Source organism: Staurois parvus, unplaced genomic scaffold (genome assembly GCF_062004578.1).
Source record: "Staurois parvus isolate SC_StPar_1 unplaced genomic scaffold, SC_StPar_1.0 ptg000432l, whole genome shotgun sequence".
NCBI lineage: Eukaryota > Metazoa > Chordata > Amphibia > Anura > Ranidae > Staurois > Staurois parvus.
The window spans coordinates 10,335,916-10,360,289 of record NW_028318228.1 but is presented as its reverse complement, the minus strand read 5'-3'; the positions used below and the strand labels follow the sequence as shown (position 1 = coordinate 10,360,289).

General features: G+C 41.1%; 1 protein-coding gene across 4 annotated transcripts in view; it reads left to right on the top strand.

Moving 5' to 3' along the window:
• Window positions 1-24,374, top strand: part of NTRK3 (neurotrophic receptor tyrosine kinase 3) — a 979,065-nt gene that overhangs the window by 511,949 nt on the left and 442,742 nt on the right. For all 4 annotated transcript variants that reach the window (XM_089687661.1, XM_089687660.1, XM_089687663.1 and 1 more), the window contains exons 6-9: window positions 98-255; window positions 3,465-3,607; window positions 9,547-9,688; window positions 11,286-11,585. In XM_089687661.1, coding sequence (XP_089543787.1) covers window positions 98-255; window positions 3,465-3,607; window positions 9,547-9,688; window positions 11,286-11,585 — 743 coding nt within the window. The remainder of the gene's footprint in view (window positions 1-97; window positions 256-3,464; window positions 3,608-9,546; window positions 9,689-11,285; window positions 11,586-24,374) is intronic.

Below are 24,374 nucleotides of genomic sequence, written 5' to 3'. Positions count from 1 at the left end.
TAGTAATGCTATATGTTAATGCTTTTATTCCATGTACACTTACATATTAATGTGAATTGTAAGTTTTACTGACCGGTCCACTTTTATCTCATTACAGGAAATTAGAAAACAACCTTTTCAATTGCAGCTGTGAAATTCGTTGGATTCAAATTGGTCATTCAAAGAATGAAGCAAACCTGGGACGTCAGTCACTTCAGTGTATGAACAGGCAGGGCCGGTTGATCCCACTTCATAGTATGAATATCTCACATTGCGGTAAGTGTTTTTTTTTTTTTACATGTGTAGGTTTTAAGTGTATGTCCACCTAAAAATGGATAACTTTATTGTGGGAGGACACTCGTGTTTTAGTACCCAGTCACTTCTTGAAACATTTGGTAACAAAGGTGGACTAACCTGCCATATCTTTTAAAGTGTGAAACTAGTAATGTCAAATGTCAGTTTTCTGTCTTTGAAAAATAATTAATCAGAAAATAAAAGGTTGTTCAGTTGTCCCACACACAACACAGAAATAGATACATCATTGGAAATGAATGTAATGTATCTCTTCCTTTTCATTTGACTGGCCTCAGATGATACACAGAGATTAAACAAATCCTCCTGCATGAGTTGTACATTTTTATCTGCAGTTATCTCTTCTCTACATCTGTTACATGGTTAATGTGGCTGAAAAAGACAAAAGTCCATCCTTTTTCAACCATAACAAAAAAAAAGTTATAATCCTATACCCACAGTTATCCAGAGGGAGGCAGACAACCCAGTAAAGCATAATACAATTTGCTCATGCAGGGGAAAAAAATTCTTCCTGATACCCCAAGAGGCAATCGGATATTCCCTGGATCAACTTTTCCTATAAATGTTAGTAACCAGTTATATTCTGTGTATCCAAAAAATGATCCAAGCCTTTTTTAAAGCAATCAACTGAACTGGCCAGAACCAACTCTTGAGGGAGCTATATGCTGAAGGATTCAGTCATTTACCTCTATAGCAGTGGTCTCCTAACTGGGGTCCATGGGCCGGCTGTGGCTCCTTTTCTGTCTTTATCTGGCCCTTGGAGCACAATTTAGATACTGACACCAATGATGGAGCATCATTTCTTCCATTGATGCCAATGATGGGACATTACTCCTCTCATTGTAATGTTGGGCTAGATGTTCAAGTTGAATGTACGTTCAACTCGAACACCAGCCGTTCATGTGGTTGGCGAACACACGAACGGTAAGGGCATGCTGTTTGCCTGTGGTCAGGTGCAATGCTTTGGCCAATCACAGCTCATGATAATGTCACAAGGGGACTGGGTGACCCCACCCCTTCGTGACCTCATTGCTGTATTTAAGAACTGTCATCCTGGCGCAGCTGTCAGACGGTGGGAGCCAGCATCGAGAGCAGAGCGTTTTGGGGTTTTTTTTCTATTTTTTGTGTTGGCGGTGGCAGTGGGTATTGTGATTGACGTTGGATCTGCTTTTGATTTGCTTTTAATAAAGGACTTGTCAAAGACTGTCTACTGTAATTTTTTAATATTACACTCTTTTCTTTTTTGTGAATGAGTAGCGGTACCATGTACCCCATACTCATTCACATGGGGGGGCGTGATCTGGGGGCCCCCTTGTTAAAGGGGGCTTCCAGATTCCGATAAACCTCCCGCCTACAGACCCCCACAATCATCAGTCACGGTAGTGAGGAAGAGGCTCTTGTCCCCATCAACATGCAAAGCATCCCCCCCCCCCACCAAGCTGCATGCTCAGATAAGGGTCTGATATGGATTTTAGGGGCCATTTTATAAAATTTTGGTGTGGGGGCTCCCCTCAAAATCCACACCAGACCCAACAGGCTTGGTAAGAATGGGGTGGGGGACTCTACTCATTTAAATAAAAACAAAATTATTGCCGGCAATTCTTTTTACATTCAGCTGTCAGTGCTTTGGGAATTGTCCTCTCTGTTCGAAGTTTGTGGTCGAACTTTCATTATGTTCGAATGTTCAACCACGAACTGAACATCACTATCCCATTAATATCAACAATGGGGCACTATTCTTCTTACTGATACCAATAATGGGGAACTGTTTACCACCTCCCCCTTAAAGTCTAAACAACAATAAACTGGCCCTTTGTTTGGAATGATAGGGGACCCCTGCTCTATAGGAATATAGGCAGCATACCAAGAGAACCTACACATGTTTGACCATTGCAGGGGAAGAGAGGGAAGGGGGCTGCATTAAAGTTTTTACTGCAAAGAGCATGCATTCACTGCAGAACAATACAGAGCCTGCATTTGAGCATAGTAAGTAAATGGACACTCTGCTACAGTTTTATATAGTAGGGAAATAATAAAACCCTTATTTGTCCTGCTTGGAAGATTTTTTTTATTTTTCCTGTCCTGGAAATGCAACAGATAATGAGAGAAACTATCTTCAAAGTGAACAAAATTCCCTTCTCGGAGAGTTGTAACAGAAATTGGTTGTTCCCAATCCTCTATTTTCCTTTGCCTCTTGTTCTGGTGACAACTATTTATGGATTTCTTTCTTGGTGACCATGGTCACTAGAAAAATTAGGGTAATCTTCCAATAGAGACACGGTTTAAATCTTCCTTACTCTATCCAAATCAGAAAAAATGCAATTGCATAGTTATGTTAACAAAAGTGTCTTTTTCAAGCTCAAGACACCCAAAAAATCTAAAACAACTGTAAAAAAAATGAGATCAGTCTATTTGTATATGGCTTTGTGCTCTCTTATCTGCTGTGTCTTTCACCTGAACTTTGTTTTTTATAAGATAACAAAGCATGTCCTGTTGAGTATGCAGGTACAGAGCTGACTTGAATTATGTTATCACGGCTTCTGGTGGTATTGAGCATTTGAATATATTCCAGCCTTCTTGTCCTCCTAGAGGATTAGCTTACGTTATCGAGATAAATAATTCTCACTGCCACTCACAGCTCCATTTTCCACAGCCTGCCAACAGGTGCCGGAGAATATGTGATCAATATAATCAGCTTAGCGCCACTGTTTAAGGTTCCTTCGTTTTGTTTGCAAAAAAATGTAAAACCTAAAGAGGCTCCTTTATTTTCAAGTAGCGTTTCTGTCGCTTCGTAAGCTGCAGATGGAAAGCTTTTCTATTAATGTATTCCTTGTAGCATCTTCTGGATTACAAACCCAGGGCAATTACAAATGTTGATGACATTATTGTGACTAGTTTTTATTTTGTTCCAGCTCATATCAGCAAAGGTTTCAAGATTAAAAATGGTGCCTATTAGGGGAGTGCAATATAATCACTAAATTGTCCATGGGGAATTAAGATAGGAGCAGATGGGCTACTTAAAAAACATTTTGGAGGATAAAATGAAACCATATCTCGAAGTAATCAGATTTTCTTAGGTATACTTTACACAGCTGAACTAGTGAACTCCCTGGAAGATCATATTTTTTATTAGGAGGTCAAGTAATGCAGTTATCTGTTTTCTTTGTGTGCAGATGTCCCTGAGATCAGCGTCAGTCACAGCAGTTTGGTGGTCCATGAAGGGGACAATGCCGTGGTCACCTGTAATGGGTCTGGGTCACCGTTACCAGATGTGGACTGGACTGTTACAAACCTGCATTCCATTAACACACATCAGGTTAGAGACATGACTTATAAATCAGAGTAAAAAAGTATTCTTTTTTCATATGTGTATTTCAATGCATATTATATTATACTTTGTATGTGCAGAATATGCATAAGCATTAGCATGTATTCAGTGTATAATTCTCTGATGCTATAATAAATATATGTCTGGGAAAAAAAAGACTACAGGAGGATTTTGATACTGGCAAAAAAACAGTGACCAGCCTGGTATAACCCTTCCTACTCTAAGCATGCCTCAGTTTTTTGCTAGTATAGGATGGACACCTTTCCTCTGCTCTTTTGTGAAAAGGTTAACCGTTGCTGGATTTTTTTTCTTCAGTCAAGATTAATTTTATACAGTCAAGAAGATAACTCTACAAGCTCCTGAGCTTGTCTCGGCTATCTGGATTGGTAACACCTCAGATCTAGCTTTTGAGGCCTTACTTCACCCTTGCTAGACTGAATGACTGTATGACTAGCCTGGAATGTGACCTTTGGGCACAGGGATCTGTATTCTGATGCTAACTAGCTTTGGCTAGTGATTTAATTAGCCACAGAACTTTTACAGAACAAGAGCCATGGCACAGCCCCAGGTGTGACCCTGTCTCTGAAGACTCATTTTGCGAGTGGGTCATGTAAGCTTCTTGTTTGTAGGATTATTGGGTGCCATTTACAGTTCCTTACTTTCAGTGCATCTTTGCTGCCCACCTATAGTGACTTGGTCACCTTCAGACTTCTGAAGCCTTTCCTGCTACCAGAAGCCTGATTGTGAGTATTCAAGGCTTGATGCTGAGCTACATTGCCCCTACCTTGAAGTGCAACATGTCAGATCCCAGACACATAGAGAACAGTCCCACTGTGCATACAGCTCATGAACCATGGATTGTTCTGATGCTGCCTGTAATGCACCTCCCAAAAGGCTGACACTAACAGCCTAAAATTTTCCCCTTCCGCTTGAGTCTTCGAGTCATTCTTGGAGACCTCACTAGTTTTATCAAGCGTGGACCTCTCCTCTCTATCTCAATCTGAGGATAATTTTACCACCTTCATGCAGGATTTTTATGGGCCAGATTGCAACTGTAATTGTTGTCTCTGACCTGTAGAGACTAAAAGGGTGTTTCTAAGCCCTGTTTTAAACGTGAACTATTAGACAGAATAATTTGGTTAGTTGCAGGCTGGTTGATATGTTGAGCTTGGAATTTTTCTTTGTTGTTTGACATGCGTCACTCTTCCATGTGCTCCTTGCTGCAAAGGCAAGCTTTAGGTTGGGGCATTTGTACTGTTTCAGTTGCTTCTCCTGCAGAATTCTTATCAGATATTTCCTTGGCATTAATGGCAGCTGTGCCTTTAGCTGCCAAAACTCAGGGCTTAGGCTCGTGATGTCATCCCACACAGGATGTTTTGTTGGTGGAACTGGCATCTATACAGATATTATTCATTTTAGTTCTGGGACTGCCACCAGCACATGTGAGTTTTTATATGTGGTTTTAAATTTGATTTTAATAAACTGTATTACATTATGTTATGTCTGTCACTACTTGTTCCTATGTGGGCTGATGATTGTGAATGATGACCATATTCCCAGTGTCTAAGGATCGAGATGGAGGACAATCCCATAATCCTCATATCCCTGGAGTGGCTCAAGGGGATGTGGTACTTCAACCTGACCAAACTCCTGGCAGATGCTCCAAAGGCTCTTGCAGATCATCTGGATCTTCTGTTCCAAGAACCAGTTTAACCTTCTGCTTCATAGTCACTGGTTTTAATGGCATAGCAGTTGGAGCCCTGGTCTTTAGTGACAAGGGCATCTCTGAATTGGTGAACCCTACGATTTTAAAAGTTAGAAAGGAATGCCTGTCATCATATTTGGGAATACTTTGCTTGCTGCAAGATAAGACACTTTCATCCCAAAATAGTATCTGTTAGACAAATCCTGGCCTTTCTGCAATAGGGCCTGGATTAGCATTTGATAGACTGGTCACTGTTCCTTTGTTTGTCAGTGTCTAAATCACCTTGTAGGCAGCAATATAACCCAATAGACTCTAAATTTCTGTGTCCTTTATTGGCCTTTATGTAATTTATTTTATGGTAAGTATCAAAAATGCCATATTTATATTTTGCTCAGACATATCTGGGTTATTCTGTTATAGTATCACCCATTATCCTCATATTTGTCCTGTGGTACTGTAATTTAGGCATTAGGGGAAATTAGGAGAATATACCCGATGCAGGCAGCAATAAAAACTTTAAAACATGTAAAAAAAAGTGTTAACTGGATTTAGTAGTGTCTGAGTACAGTGGCTTCTGGATGAAGTCACAAGGAGAACAGAGCAGCTGACTATTATATTTGAAGCTTGGAGAGCAAGAGGGGATATTGTGGTCAAATGATTGCAGGAGAAAAAAAAAGTCCTGGTTCACATGGTGCCATGACATGTAACAGCAATGGAACCATTCAAATCAGCATGACTCCACTGGTGTCACGCCAATTTTAAAAATAGTTACTACACTGTTTTTTTGCGATTTCAGGTGCAACTTGCATAGACATCTGTGCATTAAGTCGCACAAATGTCTGCCGTGTCACACCTGAAGTCGCACTGACATGCATTCAAGTGAAATTGCTCGACTTCAAAGCTGGATCTAGTGTGAACCAGGGATAAAAGGTGTCTTAAAGTGTTTGAGTAAATTTGTTTTTTGGCATGCCTAAGGAATGTATCATGGCTGTCAATACATGTTTATACTGTAAACCCAAGTGTTTAGGTCTACATTAATTATTATGTATTAATTGCTGTAAGACTGGCCATACACCAACAGATTTTGTTTTAATTCAGATTGCAGGCAGAACAAAAATAAATAAATAAAATAAATCTAAAAAAATTCCTACATCCATGCTTTATAGCATATATGGATGAATCCCCTGCTGGACAATTGTATGGCTGCTGTTGAAAATACCCGTACAGCGGCTGCTTGTATTTGGATGCAGCCTCGATTTTCTACCTGGTCCCTTTGATTTTTCCATAACAGGATGAGAAGCATGAGGCCACCGACATTTTCCTTATATACCAGTAAAATTTGCACAGTATATGACCAGCTCCCACTAAGATTTCATTTAATTTTCTGAATTCTGATTGGATAAAATAGTTGAAATGAGTTATTACATTTTTATTTTCCTCAGTGCTCTTTGTTCTGCTTCATGAAAAAAAACTGAAACAGTTCTCAAACATAGCATAAGATAATACTTATAAAAATGATGATAATATAATGTGACAGGAGTGTACAACATGTGATATCATCAGTGTATTTTAGTTTGTGGAACAAAAAGTTTGTCAGAACTTTTAACAGATTCTATTTAGCAGAGCTGCTTAGCTGTGCACTTGTGCAGTGAACTGAATTGAAAATCTCCCATTTATATTTCATAGGGGTGGGAACCTTGTCCATCCCCTTTAGTAAAAGTGCAGAAGAAGGTCATAAGGCTCGGAGTGGCATCTGTTCCTTCTGAGTAATACTGTACAAATGTAAAGCCTGTCCATGCCCTCTGTTGTCTTTATTACTCAGCATATGTCACATCTCTGTGCCTAAACCTGTCAATTGTCTCTTTCTATTTGCTTTTTCTCTTCTTCCTAATGCTTGTTCCGTTATTTATTTAGGATGCTGTCGATTTCGCAGATTTGTCCCCATTTAGTTAACATATGTTAAAATTCGAATTTCCTAATACCGTTGGTTTAGTCAGTTCCAAGTCATAGGATGAGTCTGATATAATCATTCCTTAAAGTGTATATTAAGGCAAAATAATAATAAAAAAAATAAGAACATCTCTGGAATACATTCAGGTGAAACACATCTACCAAGGTTTTCCCTGTCTTTTGCCCTGCTGAGGTTCTGCTTGTGTTTTGCCCTGCTTAGATTATCCCTGTGTTCTGCTCTGCTGAGTCTCTCCCTGTGTTTGACCCACTGAGGTTGTCCCAGTGTTTTGCCCTAATGAGGTTCTCCCCATGTCTGTCCTGCTGAGAATCTCCCCGTGTTTCGCCCTGCTGAGGTTCTCCTTGTGTATTGCCCTAACGAGGTTCTCCCCATGTTCTCTCCTGCTGAAGTTCTCCCCATGTTTTGCCCTGCTGAGATTCTCCCCATGTTTTGCCCTGCTGAGGTTCTCCCTGTGTATTGTCCTAATGAGGGTCTCTCTGTGTTTTAACCTAATGAGGATTTCCTTGTGTTTTACCCTTATGAGGTTCTCCCTGTGCTTTGCCGTAATGAGTTTCTCACAATGTTTTTACATCCTGAGGTTCTCCCTGTGATATGCCCTTCTGAGGTTCTGCCTGTGTTCTGCCCTGCTGAGGTTCATCCAGTGTTCTGTTCTGCTTAGGTTTTCCCAGTGTTCTGTCCTGCTGAGGTTCTCCTAGTGTTCTTCCCCAATCCAATTATCCCTGTGCTTTTCCCTAATGAGGTTCTCCTGTTTTGCCATCTTGAAGTTCTCTCTGTGTTTTGCCCTGCTATGGTTCTTCCCATGTTCTACCCTGCTGAGGTTCTCCCTGTGTTTATCCTAATGAGGTTTGCTCTCTGCTTTTCCCTAATGAGGTTCTCCCAGATTTTCGCCATCTTGAGGTTCATCCTATGTTTTGTCCTGCTAAAGTTTTCCTGTGTTTTTCCCTGCTGTGGTTCTCCTTGTGTTTTGCCCTGCTGAGGTTATTCTTGTGTTTTGCCCTAATGAGGTTCTCCTTGTGTTTTGCCTTAATGAGGTTCTCCCTGTGCTTCCCATATTGAAGTTCTCATAATGTTTTTACATCCTGAGGTTCTCCCTGTGATGTGCCCTGCTGAGGTTCTGCATGTGTTATGTCCTGCTTAGTTTCTTCCAATGTTTTGTCCTGCTGAGGTTCTCCCAGTGTTCTGTCCTACTTAGGTTCTCTCAGTATTCTTTCCTGCTTAGGTTCTCCCAGTATTTTGTCCTGCTTAGGTTCTCCAAGTGTCTTGTCCTGCTTAGGTTCTCCTAGTGTTCTATCCTGCTGAGGTCTGCATATGTTTTGCCATCCTCAGGTTCTCCCTGTGTTTTGCCCTTCTGAGGTCCTCCCTGTCTTTTGCTCTGCTGAAGTTCTCACAGTGTTCTGCCCTAATGAGGTTCTCATGGAGTTTTGTCATCCTAAGGGTGTCTCATGTTCTGTCCTGCTGAGATTCTGCTTGTGTTTCACTCTGCTGAGGTTGTCCCTGTATTTTGTCCTGCTGAGATTCTCCCTGAGCTCTGCCCTGCTCAGGAATTTACTGTGGTCTGCCATGCTGAGGTTCTCCCTTAGTTCTGCTTTAGCGCATAAAAGGCCATGCAGGTACTGATATATAGCTAGTTGAGACCCAATTATTAGACCTATAACTGAAATATAACTTGTGGATGGATTGACTGTTAAAAAAAGAACTTTTTTTAAATTAAGTAATTTAAAATGATAGGTCTGCAGACTTCACATACTTTAATGAACACAGAATTTTACATGAGCAGATAACATTGCTCAGCTTTGTTTGTATTACTCTTTTATAGATAACGTCTTAAACACTAATTATTATATTTTAGAATCAGCGTATTTTCTGCATTTTAAAGAAATTATCGATTTGAATAGCTCTATAATGTCTTACACAATTGCAAAGTGTAAAGCTATTACGCACAAAACACATTTTTTACTAATTACGAATTCCCCACTATTGTTTATATGGAAATTGGACTTTATTCTGGCAATTATAGAGATAAAAAATATAGTTAACATTGTTAAGGAAATAACTATGTACAAAAAAAGCCATTTGTAGAATTGAATTCTCTTTTCTCCACTGAAATCTTCTTTGATGTCATAATGAAAGCTGCTTTTGTTCTTTTGTGCTGATAGCTTCATAGCAATCTCTTTGCATTTGCTTTGTTCAATATTTAACGGCTTTCTTGCATAATTCTTTAACGCCTTCCTGACGTGTTTGTGTTGGCTGCAGACCAATGTCAATTGGACCAATGTGCATTCTATTAACCTGACCCTAGTGAATGTCTCCGGAGAAGACAACGGCTACGCCTTGACCTGCATAGCGGAAAACGTTGTGGGAATGACCAATGCAACTGTATTTCTCACTGTCAACTGTAAGTTGGATCAGAAGCTACTGTCCTGAATTTCAAGGTTGTCAGCTGTTTCTCTATACAGTATATCACATAGTGAGGAAGCATTGGAAGCAATAGGGATAAATTATGTTTTGGACCAGGATTAAGCTAATCAAGGAGGATTCTTAGTTAGTTCTCTATTGTTCAAATGACCTTTCAGGCTTCTACATATAGGCATTTAGCATTGCCTCTCCCATTGCTAGTAGTTAAATCAAGTGTTTTGATCTCAGGAAGTTGCATATGAACACATTCATTGCACATAATGGATAGGTAATGAAAGATGGAGGCACAGCTATCTTCTCAGACATTCTCTTTACCTTCCAACCTTTAAAAAAATGTTTTAAAAGGAAGCACACTGAGCTGGTGTTATATTATTTAAACTTTGGGTCCGTGTACTGTACCTTCACATTCATAGGAAATGCACTTAATTACTACATATCTGTATAGGTAGGAGACACAAAAAGGAGTTTTTCACATAGCTACCATTTGCATAAAACCAAAATGTCACTGCAATAACATTTCCATACATGTGTTAATTTTTGGAGGCTCTTGGAATTGGCAAAACGGTATCATGTTAGTTGATCTTTTTTCATAACTTGCTATATTTATTATTTATTATTATACATTGCAACATTGTTCATTATTATACATTGTAACATTGTACAGAAGGTGTTCTGTATTGGTACAATTTTCACTGTTTATACAGTTTTGGTTTTATACTGATGTGGTGGTGGAGCCCATCAACAAGACTAGGAAATGGAAGAAGTTAGAAAAGGGTGTGTGGTGGTTTACTAATATTGGAGTGAAAAGAATGGTAGTGGTGACGGGTATATTGGGAATGGGTGTGGGGCAAGGTAGGGTGGAATTGGCAGCAAAAAAAGGTGAACTAGGGGAAGGTGAGGTCATGTGATATGAGGAGGTAGTAGTAGCAGGACCAGCTCAAAATATCTCTATGTGTGATTAAAAAGCTGCAACAGGGTACCCATGTTGTTCTGATATGTTCTTCTCTATTATAAAGGGAAGGTAATTGTTTTCTCTTTGTTGAACCAGTGGAATAAATTTGGGGTGCCATTTGTTTCCCTTTATCAGGAATGCAGGATCTAGTGTTATTAAATAGTTTTATTAGGAGGAAAGCTTTGCATTCGTTGATAGGGTTGGCCCATTATAGTTTACTTGGCTGTTTATTGGATCTTAGTTCCTCTTCCTCTTCTTGTAGTCTGAGCTCTGCTGTACAGGGGATTGCAAAAGGCTGATTTCAAGTCAGATTCAGACTTGAACAAAATTGTTAATTTTTAAGTAACACATACCTGCATGAATTGGTAGTTTTTATCTGTCCGGACTTTAGAATTATATATGACTAAAGTTCTCTACATGTGGTTGAATGCATGCATGCATTCTCATGTTTTAGAAAAAGACTGGTGTTGTTATTTAGAATAGAAAAGTAAATGTATTAGTTATTCATGGCTTGTATACTTAGTGTGCTCAGACTTTGTATGTTCATATGTTACTGAAGCTGTAATTCAAATCTACATCCTGTAGCTGTAAGTCCTTATCTTGTTTGTTGTATTTGAATTCCCAGACCCACCTCGGATCCTGAGTTTGAAGGAGCCGGTATCGCGTCTGGAGCACTGTATAGAATTTGTGGTACGAGGGAATCCACGTCCAGAACTAACCTGGTATCATAACAAGATGGCTTTGCGGCAGGTGGATTTCATACGTACAGAATACTATGGGCAGGACAATGTTCTGGAAGGATGCCTGTTATTTAATAAACCTACACATTATTATAATGGAAATTATACCTTGATTGCTAAAAATAAGTATGGAGCTGCTAACCAAACAGTTTATGCACATTTCCTGGAACAGCCATATCCATCAGGTAAACTTTCTTCAGTTTGTTATATTTAGTTTCTTATTTCAAACATTCTATAAAATGTTGTGCTAATCTGTAAATGTGTCCACCAAAAAAATGTTATAAATTATCTTGAATATTTTATATGATTTTGTGCAGCTCTGATTTTAATATAGCAATCAACTTGTTAGTGATTGAAAATATATCCTAAAGTAAACTTTTTTTTTGTCTTTTTGATTAACCTGTAGCTTTTGCCTATTCACTTTGCAGTGTAGGTGTCTTAGAGGTTTTCTCCACTGCAACAATTTGCTCATTGGTTTTCCCAGTTGCATGTTGGCAGTCTCATTTACCTAGTGGCTCAGTAAGCTAGACCGAAAGTCAAAAAAGAAAGGGGAGCTACATCTTGGGACAACACACAATTCTACAATGACTTAATTGATGTTGGTGTCTTGGAGGATTACTCCACTGCAACAATTTTGAACATCCAGTGAAAAGATGGCTGCCTTGTGTCTACTGCTTTGTTATTGGCTATCATAGTTGCCCATTGGCTATCCTAGTGGCCTCACTTGCCTAGTGACTCAAAAAGTCAGATCCAAAATCAAAGAAAGAAAGAAAGAAAAGGGAGATTCATTGGACAACTGAAAATTTATTTAATGATTTTTGATTTTTATGGTGACTTTACTTCGCTTAAAACCTGAAGCAGATACAGGTTTCTTACCCACTGTTTAACTTGTAGTTTCTTTACCTTTCAGTGTAGGTGTGTTTAGAGGTTTTCTCCACCTCAACAATATTGATCATTCAGTGGAGATATTACTTCCTTGACTCTACTGTTTTGTGATTGGTTATAATAGTTGTCTGTTGGTTGTCCCAGTTGTCTGTTGTCAGTTCTACTTGACTATCGCTTCAGAAAGCCAGCCCCAAGGTCAAAGAAGAAAGGGGAGCTACATCATGAGACAACTCACATTTCTTTTCATGACACAATTTTTAAGATGGCTTCACTTCATTTATAACCTGTAGTAGATGCAAGGTTTAGATCCACTCTTTAACCTGTAGTTTTGGTTTCTTTACCATTCAGTGTAGATTTCTTAGGGGTTTTCTACACAGCAACAATATTGGTCATTTAGTGGAGATATTACCGCATTGCCTGTACTGCTTTCTGTTGTCTATCACATTTTCCCGTTGGTTGTGGCAGTCCCAGTTGCCTAGTGGCTCAGAGTGTCAGACCCAAAATCAAAAAAAACAAAAGGAGAGCATCATGGGACAACTAACAAATTTTTTCATGACTTTAGATGTTTATGATGACATAACGTCACCTAAAACTTGTAGCAGAATTTTTTTATTATTATATGTTTGGTTATGTACGGTAATAGCTGTTTCAGTTATAGATCTGTGGAGGACTTGAACTAGTATGAAGGTAAGATAGGCCTTCTACAAACCATATTTCAGACACTGAGAATATGGGTTGGCATATGCGAGTACTGATCTTTGTAACGGCCTTTGTGATTGAATGTGAAACAGGTATTTGGCGCGCTCAGAAGTGGCTAAAGTGGTCTCTGCAGGATAGGAAAGAGTAAGGAACATTATCTATAAAATATGTAAGACCTTAAATAATACAGAGAATATGGATGATTACAGTTTATAAAGGTGGCGTTACTAGAAGGCTGACAGCTGGTAAAGAGCTAGAGGGGACCCTGTGAGGAGATCAAGGGAAAAAAGAGTGGCGCCTTCTAAGTGCAGCAGATAAAAAAATGTAATTAGAAGTAAGATACAGGCAACTCACAAGATGCATGATGAAAGGACACATGTCAGGATAAATGGCATCCGCTGTGAACTGGAGAGCTAGCCACTGTGCATTGGTGTATATCCGGTGTCAGGCGGAGATGTTGATGGCTCCCAGCACTTCCTATGAGCTCTGGGTACACTAGGAAGAAGCACTGACATCACATCCAGTTCACAGCAGATGCCATTTATCATGAGAAGCGCCCTTTCATCATGCATCTTGTGAGTTGCCTGTATCTTACTTTGAATTAAAGTTTTTTATCTGCTGTGCTTAGAAGGTGACACTTTTTTTCCCCTGATCTTTGTAACTGAATGTAACTCCTTTGGAAAATGACAGGTAAACCCTGCAACCATGCATAGTCTTTTGTTATCCCTGATTTCCAGGACCAGTCTGAGATTCTAAAGGTTTGGTTCTTTGTACTTTAGTTTAATTAGTTTACTTAGTTACAGTTAATAATCGTCTTTTTCTACAGGTTAGCATCAGTTTTTTATCAGCTTTTTCTCTGAGATTTCTAAAAGTCATGGCTAAATATATTGACACCCCTGCATTTCTGTTAAAAAATGCACCACTTCACCCAGAAAATTGTTGTAATTACAAATATTTAGGAATTCTCATATTTATTTCTTTTGTTTATAGGTATGATACAAAAAAGCGGAGAAACAAAAAACCAAACCTGGCACCCTGAAGTTATTTTTTGGTAGCACACCCCTTGGAAAAAATAACTGAAATCAGTCCCTTCCTGTAACCATCAATGAGTTTCTTATACCTCTATACTGTAATTTTGGACCACTTCTTTTGCCAACTGCTCCAGGTCTCTCAGATTGGAAGGGTTCCTTTTCCTAACTGCTGTTTTGAGATCTCTCCACAGATGCTCTATGGGATTGAGATCTGGACTCATTGCTGACCAGTTCAGTACTCTCCAGCACTTTGTCTGAAACCATTTCTGGGTGCTTTTTGACGTGTGCTTTGGGTCACTGTACTTCTGTAAGACCCACAACCTCTGACAGAGACCCAGCTTTCTAACACTGGGCCCTACATTGCACCCTAGAATTCTTTGGTAGTCTTCAGATTTCATAATGCCATGCACACGGTTAAGACAGTGCCTGAAGCAGCAAAGCAAACCCAAAACATTAGTGAACCTCCACCATGTTTGACTGTAGAGACTGTATTCTTTTCTTTGACGGCCTCATTGCTTTTTTATTAAAAAAGCAGAATGATGGGCTTTACCAAAAAGCCATAATTTTGTTTCATCTGTCCACAGCACATTCTCCCAAAAGGACTTTGGATTCCTCAGGCAAATTTTGTCAAACTCCAATCTGGCTTTTTTATGTTTCTGTGTCAGCAGTGGGGTCCTCCTGGGTCTCCTACCATAGCGTCTCTTTTCATTTAGATGGCGACGTATAGTGCAAGCTGACACAGTTGTATCCTGTGCCTAAAGGTCAGCTTGAATTTGTCTAGAAGTTGATCGAGGTTCTTTAGCCACCATTTGACCAATCCTTTGTTGTAACCTTTGATCAGTTTTTCTCTACAGTGCCATGGGCTGTACACTTTTTGACAATGTTGAGCACAGTGGACACATTAAATCCCTGAAGATGGACTTGTAACCTTGAGATTGTCCATGCTTTTCCACAATTTTTGTTCTAAAATCCTCAGACAATTATTTGCTGCTCTTTCTCTGCTCCATGCTCCAGGTGGCACACAGAGACACAAAAGAAAGGTTGAGTCAAGTTTTCACCATTTTAACTGGTTGCCGATGTGATTTCTATATTGTCAGCACCTGTTAATTGATACAGGTGAGTTTAATTACAAGTTACAGGAGCATCACAAATTTGGAATGCAATTATTTCTTACAATTTTGAGGAGACAATTAATTTGTCCAGTCTATTTCGGCTCTTTGCTTCTAAACTTTTCTGTGTCATACCAATACAAACAAATGAAATAAACACAAAAATGCCAAAACATTTGTAATTGCAACAATTTTCTCAGTGAAAAGGTGCATTTTCTGAGAGAAATGCAGGGTTGCCAATAGTGTATTTTTGGCCATGATTGTATCTGGGGCTTTGCCAGCATTGAAAATTCAACACAGGATTTCATAAACTAGTTGAAGTAAAAATAAATAGATGAGAGAATCAATCAATACCTATACTAGCGATGGAGCAAATTGGACCATCTGTTCCCTTTAAGGCTCAGTTCACACTATTGCAACCCCAAAGTCATATGACTTGCTTGCAACTTCCGTATGCCTTACTTCTGACTTTTGTACTTTAAAATTGCAGCCTATGGCACTCAAGTCATACCAACGTCACAGAAAAGAAGTGCAGGAATCTTTTTTGTCACTGCAACTTGAGTTGTAATGATTAAGATGGTACCCATTAAAATGAATGTGTTTGCCAGGCAACTTTATGTGTCGAAAGTTGCATGATAAGTCTCAGCAGTGGAAACCAGGGCAAAAAGAAGTACAATGATCTAATTTTTCTGATTCATCCTTTTTTTATTTTTACAAATATTCATGAAACTAAGAAACCTAGCTATATTTATGAATTCTTACCAAGTGACACACATTTAGGAAATTCAGAGAATTGTGATTCACCAGAGTTGATCAGAATTCCCCAATTTGGCCAATTCTCCGATCAGTTCTGTCATCACTAGAGGAAAATATAGTGGTAGATGACCTTTCTGAGATAAGATCACATGTAGATAGTTGGGCTACACGAACTTAACATCAAAGTGTCTCTGGAAGTCATACTAAAATACTAACAACTAAGAGAGTACTATTTATATAAAATGATAAAACTGAAGCTCTAGTAATTAACAATTTTGTATAGTTTTCAGGAGAGGACAATAAAAATATATAGTATAGAATAAATGTTAAATGACAAAAATATTCATATATCTAAAACATATTTTACTTATTGATGTGTTATATGATACTGGCTGGGATATTTTTATTAACAATATATGATACAGATTAAAAGCTGGAATTGGGGCTTCTTACACAAAATTGTAGGCTCCATTACAAAAAAGAAAATGTGTATAACATGTTGATTTTACTTTTGGCTGCCGGTATGATTGATTTGTTTATATCAGGAACATATGAAGAGTGTTTGGACTTTTTTTTTCACTTGGATAACACATTATTTCAGAAAGCAAGAGAAGGTTTAAATGAGGCTGGTGTTCAGAAAATGTGTCCATCTTTTATCCAATTTGGCATCATCTGATACTGAGTTTTTTTTCTCTCCGAGTTATTCAGGCTCAATAAAGCTTTACAGATTTTTTGTAATTTAGCAAAGCCATTGAAAGCTAGTTCACATTATTGATGCATTAATCAAAATTTAAAATTACCATCATTATATTCCTTTTTATTTTCAGGGATAATGGTGTAAAAGAGAGAAAGATAAAAAAAGGCACAATGGAAATATGTTAATATTCGTATTTCTTTTCCTAAGAAATATCTGAACTATACACTAGTATTGTGTATATTTTATATAGAAATCCTATAAGATCTTTGACAGTCATTTAATGTATGCGATTTAATTCTTTAAGAATACTTAAGTGTAACTAAACTCAAAGGAAATCTATGATGGAAATGCACCAAATGTTATGTTCTTAATTAATATTTCCCTAGTAAGACTGCATATAAAAGTATAATAGGTAGGAACAGAATTACTGTCCAGCTCTTGAATGTGCGAAGAAAGTGCTGGTGCATTGTACTTTGTTTATCCTGCCTGTTTTGTAATGTGAACTCGGTTTGCCTTTGTATTTATTAATCTGTTGTACTTACTGCTCAATGTTGAAGATGGACCACTTCTATGTGTTTTATTTTGTTAAACTTGAATAAAGTTTTTTTTTTTTAAAGTATAATAGGTATAGGAATAGGCAACACCCTGCTCTGACACAGCCACACCAAAATCTCAGTGGCTGGGATGTCTGGCACAAAGTGAACATTTAGTATCCACTCAGTTAATTACAATATATTAATTTAGACCTGTCAGTAAACATTATTTGTATACAAGACATTTCTATCTATCTATCTATCTATCTATCTATCTATCTATCTATCTATCTATCTATCTATCTATCTATCTATCATTTATCTCTATCTATTTTGTATCTCAATCTATTGCTAGAAATAGGATTGACAATGTAAGCCCTGTACAATAAAAATAAAAAAAAAACTGATATTTTTATATGATATTTTACCTTACGTGACTAATGTTATGTTTATTTGAAATTTTCATGTTTGAATAAGTATGAAAATAATCACATAATTATTATTATTCTCTCTTTGTCTCTCTCTCTCTCTCTCTCTTTGTGTCTCTCTCTCTTTGCCTCTCTCTCTCTCTGTATATATATATATATATATATATATATATACACGATAAATAGTCCAAAAGAGGGAGTGGACTCATGGGTCTTGAAAGGTGAACTCATGACTGCCACTCTCTCTTTTGGACTATATGTACTAGGTTTGCTGCGCAGGCGGGCAGTTATGTGTGCAGTGGCAACCAGTGAATTATATTTCAGCATGAATGGTTCCTAGAGTGAGATAATATAATTCTAACTCATACTACAGACAGTCCTTAAGTTACAAACATCCCACTTACATACAACTCATAAAAAAAATAAAATAAAAATGGAGGCAGAGTGACATCACGCTGGTCACAGAAACTGCTGGGGTTGCCATCTTGTTGCTCGCCGCATGCTGCCACCAACTGTCCAGCGGACCTGTCAGCAATCCAACATCACTGCATGGCCAGTTCACCCTTCCCTATGTTATCTAAAACTTAAAAAAATTTTGGGGATGGAGTTACACTTAAAAAATTTACCTGTTCCAACTTACATACAAATTCAACTTAAGAACAAACCTACAGAACCTTTCTTGTTCGTAACCTGGGGACTGTCTCTAATAAAAAACAAATCTTATTTGAAAACATATTACTTTGCCATACCTTTATTAAACAGCTTATTTAATCACACTGAGTCATTGATTTAAAAGTGTGTAAAATACCACTGGAACTTATGCCTTGGTGTTGGAAATCTACTGACCGCCTCCATTCTATAATTGGCTGGCAGAAAAAAAAAAATCAGAGAAGTTCATTATTTTCTTGCATTATTTACCACAATGACAATGGAGGAGTTGACAGCTTCATATGTCCATCATCCCGATGCATTGAAGTTTTCACACTTCTAAGACATTTTTTAATCCCAACTTTGAAATCTGGCTACATTCTTTCATATCAGGCATTTAACACCACTCTGCAGTGTTATTTTAGTTCTACAGTGTGTCACTATTCACCCATCTTCCTTATAGACCTTTGTTTGATGGTGAGTTCACATATACAGTACGTTAATGGCCATCTATGATGTACGGTCCTATCTTTCCTGACTCTCCGTCTTATATTTTTCTTTCTTTTCAATTTTTTTTCTATATGTATCTACTTTGGATTTGACAAAGACAGTTGGCATTTGAGCTCACTTATTATATTTAACATACCATTTAGTTTTCCTGCCACATAACTTTTTGAAATACACTGTCTCTATTTCCTTTTATCATGGCCTTCCTATGTCCTATGTTGCAAAGTTGTTCTTTCTTGAAAAAAAGGGCTTCACATCAAAACTGTTTTATATGGTTTATATTTTTGGGATATCCTGCATGAGCAGTCTGTATCAGATTATGCCACAGCATTTCAAAAGGGTTAAAGTCAAGTGTTTTAAAATATGGTATAGCTTCTGTTTAAACCACTCTGTTGCTGAATTACTTACATGGTTTTTTATCATGGTTATGTTGCTTATGTTTTTGACCAGAGTGAGCCCTGATAGTCTGATATAAAGTTTTCAAATATAGCTTCCAAGAACATTCTGCAGGCTTCAGATGAGTAGCGTTCTTTTTATTATCCTGTATAGTAACCTCTAATATACACATTTTCTCAGTGTTTTTCCATTTGTAGACACAGGAGCACAAATGGGATCTAGAATAGGAAATTCTTCCAGATCGGCTCAAGGTTCTTTGTTAGATGTATAAAGATTTAGAGAAGTGCCCACGTACTGTTGTTTGCAGAATGCCTACTCTTTTTTTTTTTAAAACTGTGTTTTATTAAAAAATGGCAGTCATATCAATACAGAGTCAAATCCGACAGTTACAGAACCAGCACAAAATGTGATTACGAGCATCATAACAATACAGGAGGGGTTCCATAAATCGTGCAGTAATTGTAGAATAATTACTACTACTGTGTGTATATATATATATATATATATATATATATATATGGAGAAAACACCAAGCAAAAAATAGGAAAATAAAAAAAGGTAACAAAACAGTGCATAAACAACCTGCGTACAAGAAACTATAGCAGCATCACCATAAAGGGATATGGTAACATTTAAATTCCATTCACCTGTATGAAAAATGAAGCGTAGGTTATTGGTCAGGGTAGAAGTTCGAAGAAAAAGAAAGGGAGACCAACGATCCCATAGACAAAAAAGATTACAGCAGGAAATAATGGACTGATATTTATGATAGCCTTAAGTGGGATCAGAGATCAAAGATAGTGTCTTGAGTATAAAGCCAAAGGCCCCAAATCTTATAAAACTTTTTGGGGCATCCCCTGGCTTCATAGGTTAATTTATAAAGAGGTAGATTCTGATTAATGAGTCTGTTCCATAGCCCAATATGTAAGAGTTCTACACGTGTCCAATGGAGCACAATCATTTTTCTAGCATAGTAGAATTGTCAGGGCAGGAGCTGAGGAACGGACAGGCAGACCTAACAATGTAACGCACTGGCTGACGACAACCACCACCCACAGACCGAAGTCCCTCAGGGCGCGGAGTCTAAGTCCCAGGCTGCCCTTCACCAGGGCCCCTGATGGTGGGGATGGACTTGACGCAGCCAGGAACCAGGTCGCGGCCCCCGAGACACCTCAGCTGCGGTAATGGCCGCCGCCAATGGCGTGTAGCTGGTGGAAGAGACAAAAGAGTAGTCAGACAAGCCGGGGTCAACAACAACAGGACAGAACAGTACAGGACAGCAGACGAGAATCACAGGTCACGAGCCGGGTTCAGCAACAGAGGGTCAGATCAAAGGAGAATACAAAGAATAGTCAAGACAAGCCGAATCAGATACCAGGAGAGTCACGAGAGTCAGAACAGAGTAATAGTAACACAAAGACACAAGACACAAGTGCAAAGAGCATGTGCGGGCCACAGGCTTATATGTCATCAGCCACACCCCTCTGGAGGATGGACCACAGAAACCTGAAGGCATAAAAGGGCTCCCATCATGCACAGCAGAATCCAAGATGGACACCAGCACATGAAGTAACATAACCACAGGGAAAAGGTAGGACCTTGACAGTACCTCCCCCTCAAGGGCCCCTCCCCCTCCGCGGCTCAACAAAAGGTTTCTGAGGAAAGCGGGTATGAAAAGCGCGGAGGAGGGCAGGAGCATGGACATCCGCGGAAGGAACCCAGGAACGCTCCTCGGGACCATAACCGCGCCAATGAACCAGGAACTGTAATTGACCGCGCACCAATCGAGAGTCCAGGATCCGGCTCACCTCATACTCCTCATGACCGTCAACCCGGACAGGACGGGGCCGAGGAAGAGAGGTAGTGAAGCGATTGCAGACCAGAGGTTTCAACAGGGAAACATGAAAGATATTGGAGATCCGCATCCCAGACGGAAGGGCAAGTGCATAGGCCACCGGATTCACTTTGCGGAGAATGCGGAAAGGACCGAGAAAACGGGGAGCCAGTTTGGGTGTGGGCACCCGAAGATTGAGGTTGCGAGTAGACAACCACACCCGATCGCCGACCTGGTATGAAGGAGCGGGCAACCGTCTGCGATCAGCCTGGAACTTCTGGCGCTGAGCTGAGTCCCTCAAGGCCCTCTGGATCTGCCCCCAAGAAGAACGCAGGGCAGCAAGATGGTTCTCCACAGCCGGAATGTCCTGTGGTGAGAACCTCTCAGGTAATACCGCGGGTTGAAACCCATAGTTGGCCATGAAGGGAGACATCCCGGTGGAGGAGTTGACCGCCGAGTTCCTGGCAAACTCTGCCCACGGCAGGAGATCGGCCCAATCATCCTGATGGTCTGAAATATAACACCGAAGGAATTGTTCTAAGGCCTGATTGGAACGCTCCGCAGCCCCATTGGACTGCGGGTGGTAGGCTGATGAAAAGGAGAGACTAATACCCAACTGGGAGCAGAAGGCACGCCAGAATCTGGACACGAACTGACTCCCGCGGTCTGAGACAATCACCTTAGGTAACCCATGCAGGCGAAAAATCTCCCTGGAAAAGACCGTGGCCAGTTCCTGCGCTGTGGGTAATTTCCTGAGTGGAATGCAATGGCACATCTTGGAAAACCGATCGACGATCATGAGGATGACCGTATGACCCCGAGACACCGGGAGGTCTACAATAAAGTCCATCCCTAGATGTGACCAAGGACGCTCCCCATTGGGAATGGGTTGCAGAAGACCCAAAGGGAGATGCCGTGGAGACTTATTCTGGGCACAGATCGAACATGCCGCTACATAAGAGGCAATGTCGGCACGGAGGGTTGGCCACCAGAATAAGCGAGAGACGACCCAACACAGCTGGTTCTTCCCTGGATGCCCGGCAGTTTTGGCGTTATGGTAGGTATGCAGCAGGCGGGTGCGCAATCCCTCGGGTACGAAACATCTACCCTCCGGCCTCCCGGGAGGAGCATCAGTTTGAGCCGCCAAAATCTGCTCCCCAAGGGGAGAGGTCAGACTGGTGCGAATGGCAGCCAGGATCTGATCTGGAGGTATAAGTGAGATTGGCTCAGAGTCCTCCCTGGACAACTCAGAGTATTGCCGTGATAACGCATCAGCCCTGACATTCTTGGAACCAGGCAAATATGAAACCACATAGTTGAAGCGTGACAAGAACAGAGCCCATCTGGCCTGGCGGGGTGTCAATCTCTTGGCCTCCGAAAGATAAGTCAGGTTCTTGTGATCGGTAAGAATGAGGACCGGAACCGCGGAACCCTCGAGCAGGTGCCTCCATTCCTTGAGAGCCAGAATGATGACCAACAACTCCCGATCTCCAATCTGGTAGTTGCACTCAGCCGAGGAAAGCTTCCTGGAGTAGAACCCGCAGGGAAGTAGGGGTCCATCGGGTGACCGACGCTGAGACAGGAGAGCCCCTACTCCCGTCTCGGAAGCATCAACTTCGAGGACGAAGGGCAACCCAGGATTGGGATGCGAAAGAATCGGAGCCGAAGCAAAGGCAGCTTTCAGAGCCTCGAAAGCTCTGATGGCCTCGGATGGCCACTCGTGAGGGTTACTCCCCTTCTTGGTTAGGTCAGAGAGAGGCTTTGCCAATGTGGAGAAGTTCCTGATGAACTTCCGATAGTAGTTGGCAAAACCCAGAAAGCGCTGAATGGGCCGAAGACCATTGGGACGAGGCCACTGCAGAACTGCCGCAACCTTCTGAGGGTCCATGGAAAATCCCTCCGCGGAAATTATGTAGCCCAAAAAGGCAACCTGGGATCGATGGAACTCGCACTTCTCGAGTTTACAAAAGAGTCCGTTCTCACGCAATCGTTGCAGCACCTGCTTAACATCCTGGACATGGGACTCCATGGAGGTAGAGTAAACCAAGATGTCATCCAGGTAAACCACTACGCATTGCTGCAACAAATCACGAAGGACATCGTTTATGAATTCCTGAAAGACCGCGGGCGCGTTACACAATCCGAAGGGCATCACCAGGTATTCGTAGTGCCCAGTTCTGGTATTAAACGCGGTCTTCCACTCATCCCCCTGTCTGATCCGTACGAGGTTGTACGCCGCCCTAAGGTCGAGTTTGGTAAAGACCGTTGCTCCCTTAAGGCGGTCGAATAACTCAGAAATCAAAGGAATTGGATATGCATTTTTAATGGTAATCCGATTGAGACCCCTATAATCGATGCAGGGCCTCAATTCCCCACCTTTCTTCTTTACGAAAAAAAACCCCGCTCCTGCTGGGGAAGTAGACTTACGAATGTGCCCCCGGGAAAGCGCATCCACCACGTACTCCTCCATGGCCTTATTCTCCGCAACCGAGAGAGGGTACACCCTGCCACGTGGAGGAGTGGCCCCGGGTTGCAGGGATATGGCGCAGTCGTAAGGACGATGCGGTGGTAAGGTACCAGCGCGTACCTTATCGAACACGTCCCCATAGTCGGTGGGCAACGCAGAGTCCGAGGAGGCACACAATACCTTAACCGGCCCCCGGATGCACCCGGCCCCACACTGTGGAGACCATGAGAGAATCTCGGCTGTTTGCCAATTGAAGGTTGGATTGTGCCTCTGGAGCCAGGGATACCCCAAAACCACCGAATAGTGTGGGGAAGAAATCACCTGAAAACAGGCCAACTCCCTGTGAACAGCCCCAATGGCCACCTCTATTGGCAGGGTCTCGTGGGTAACCTGCGGCGGCTGCAGGGGCCTGCCATCTATTGCTTCGAGAACCAATGGGGCAGCACGAGCCTGCAGGGGAATGGAGTGCTGCGCAGCAAACGAGCTGTCCAAGAACAACCCACCGGCCCCAGAGTCTACCAACGCCTGGGCCGTCACCGAGCCCCCTGTCCAAGAAAGGACCACGGTGATCAGTGGCTTATCCTTGCGGAACGCCGGGGACGAGGAAACTCCACCCAAGATCTGTCCCCGACATGATCTCAGGTGCGAGCGTTTCCCGGACGGACCGGACAAGACTGCCGAAAGTGCCCACCGAGGCCACAGTACAGGCAGCGACCCTCCCGACGCCGAGCGGCCCGCTCCCCCTCGGAAAGGCGAGCAAACCCCAGCTGCATGGGTTCCCCACCAGACAAGCTATCCCCAGGAGGCGTGGGAGGAGAGGGAGGAACGGGTGGGACAGAAAACGCAGGTGCCAGTCGATTGGAAGGCCTCCGCAGGCGTTCCTTGAGTGAAGGCCTCTCCCTGAGCCTGGTGTCAATCAGGATCAGGAAAGAGATGAGCTCCTCCAACACCACAGGCAGTTCCTTAGCTGCAATCTCGTCCTTC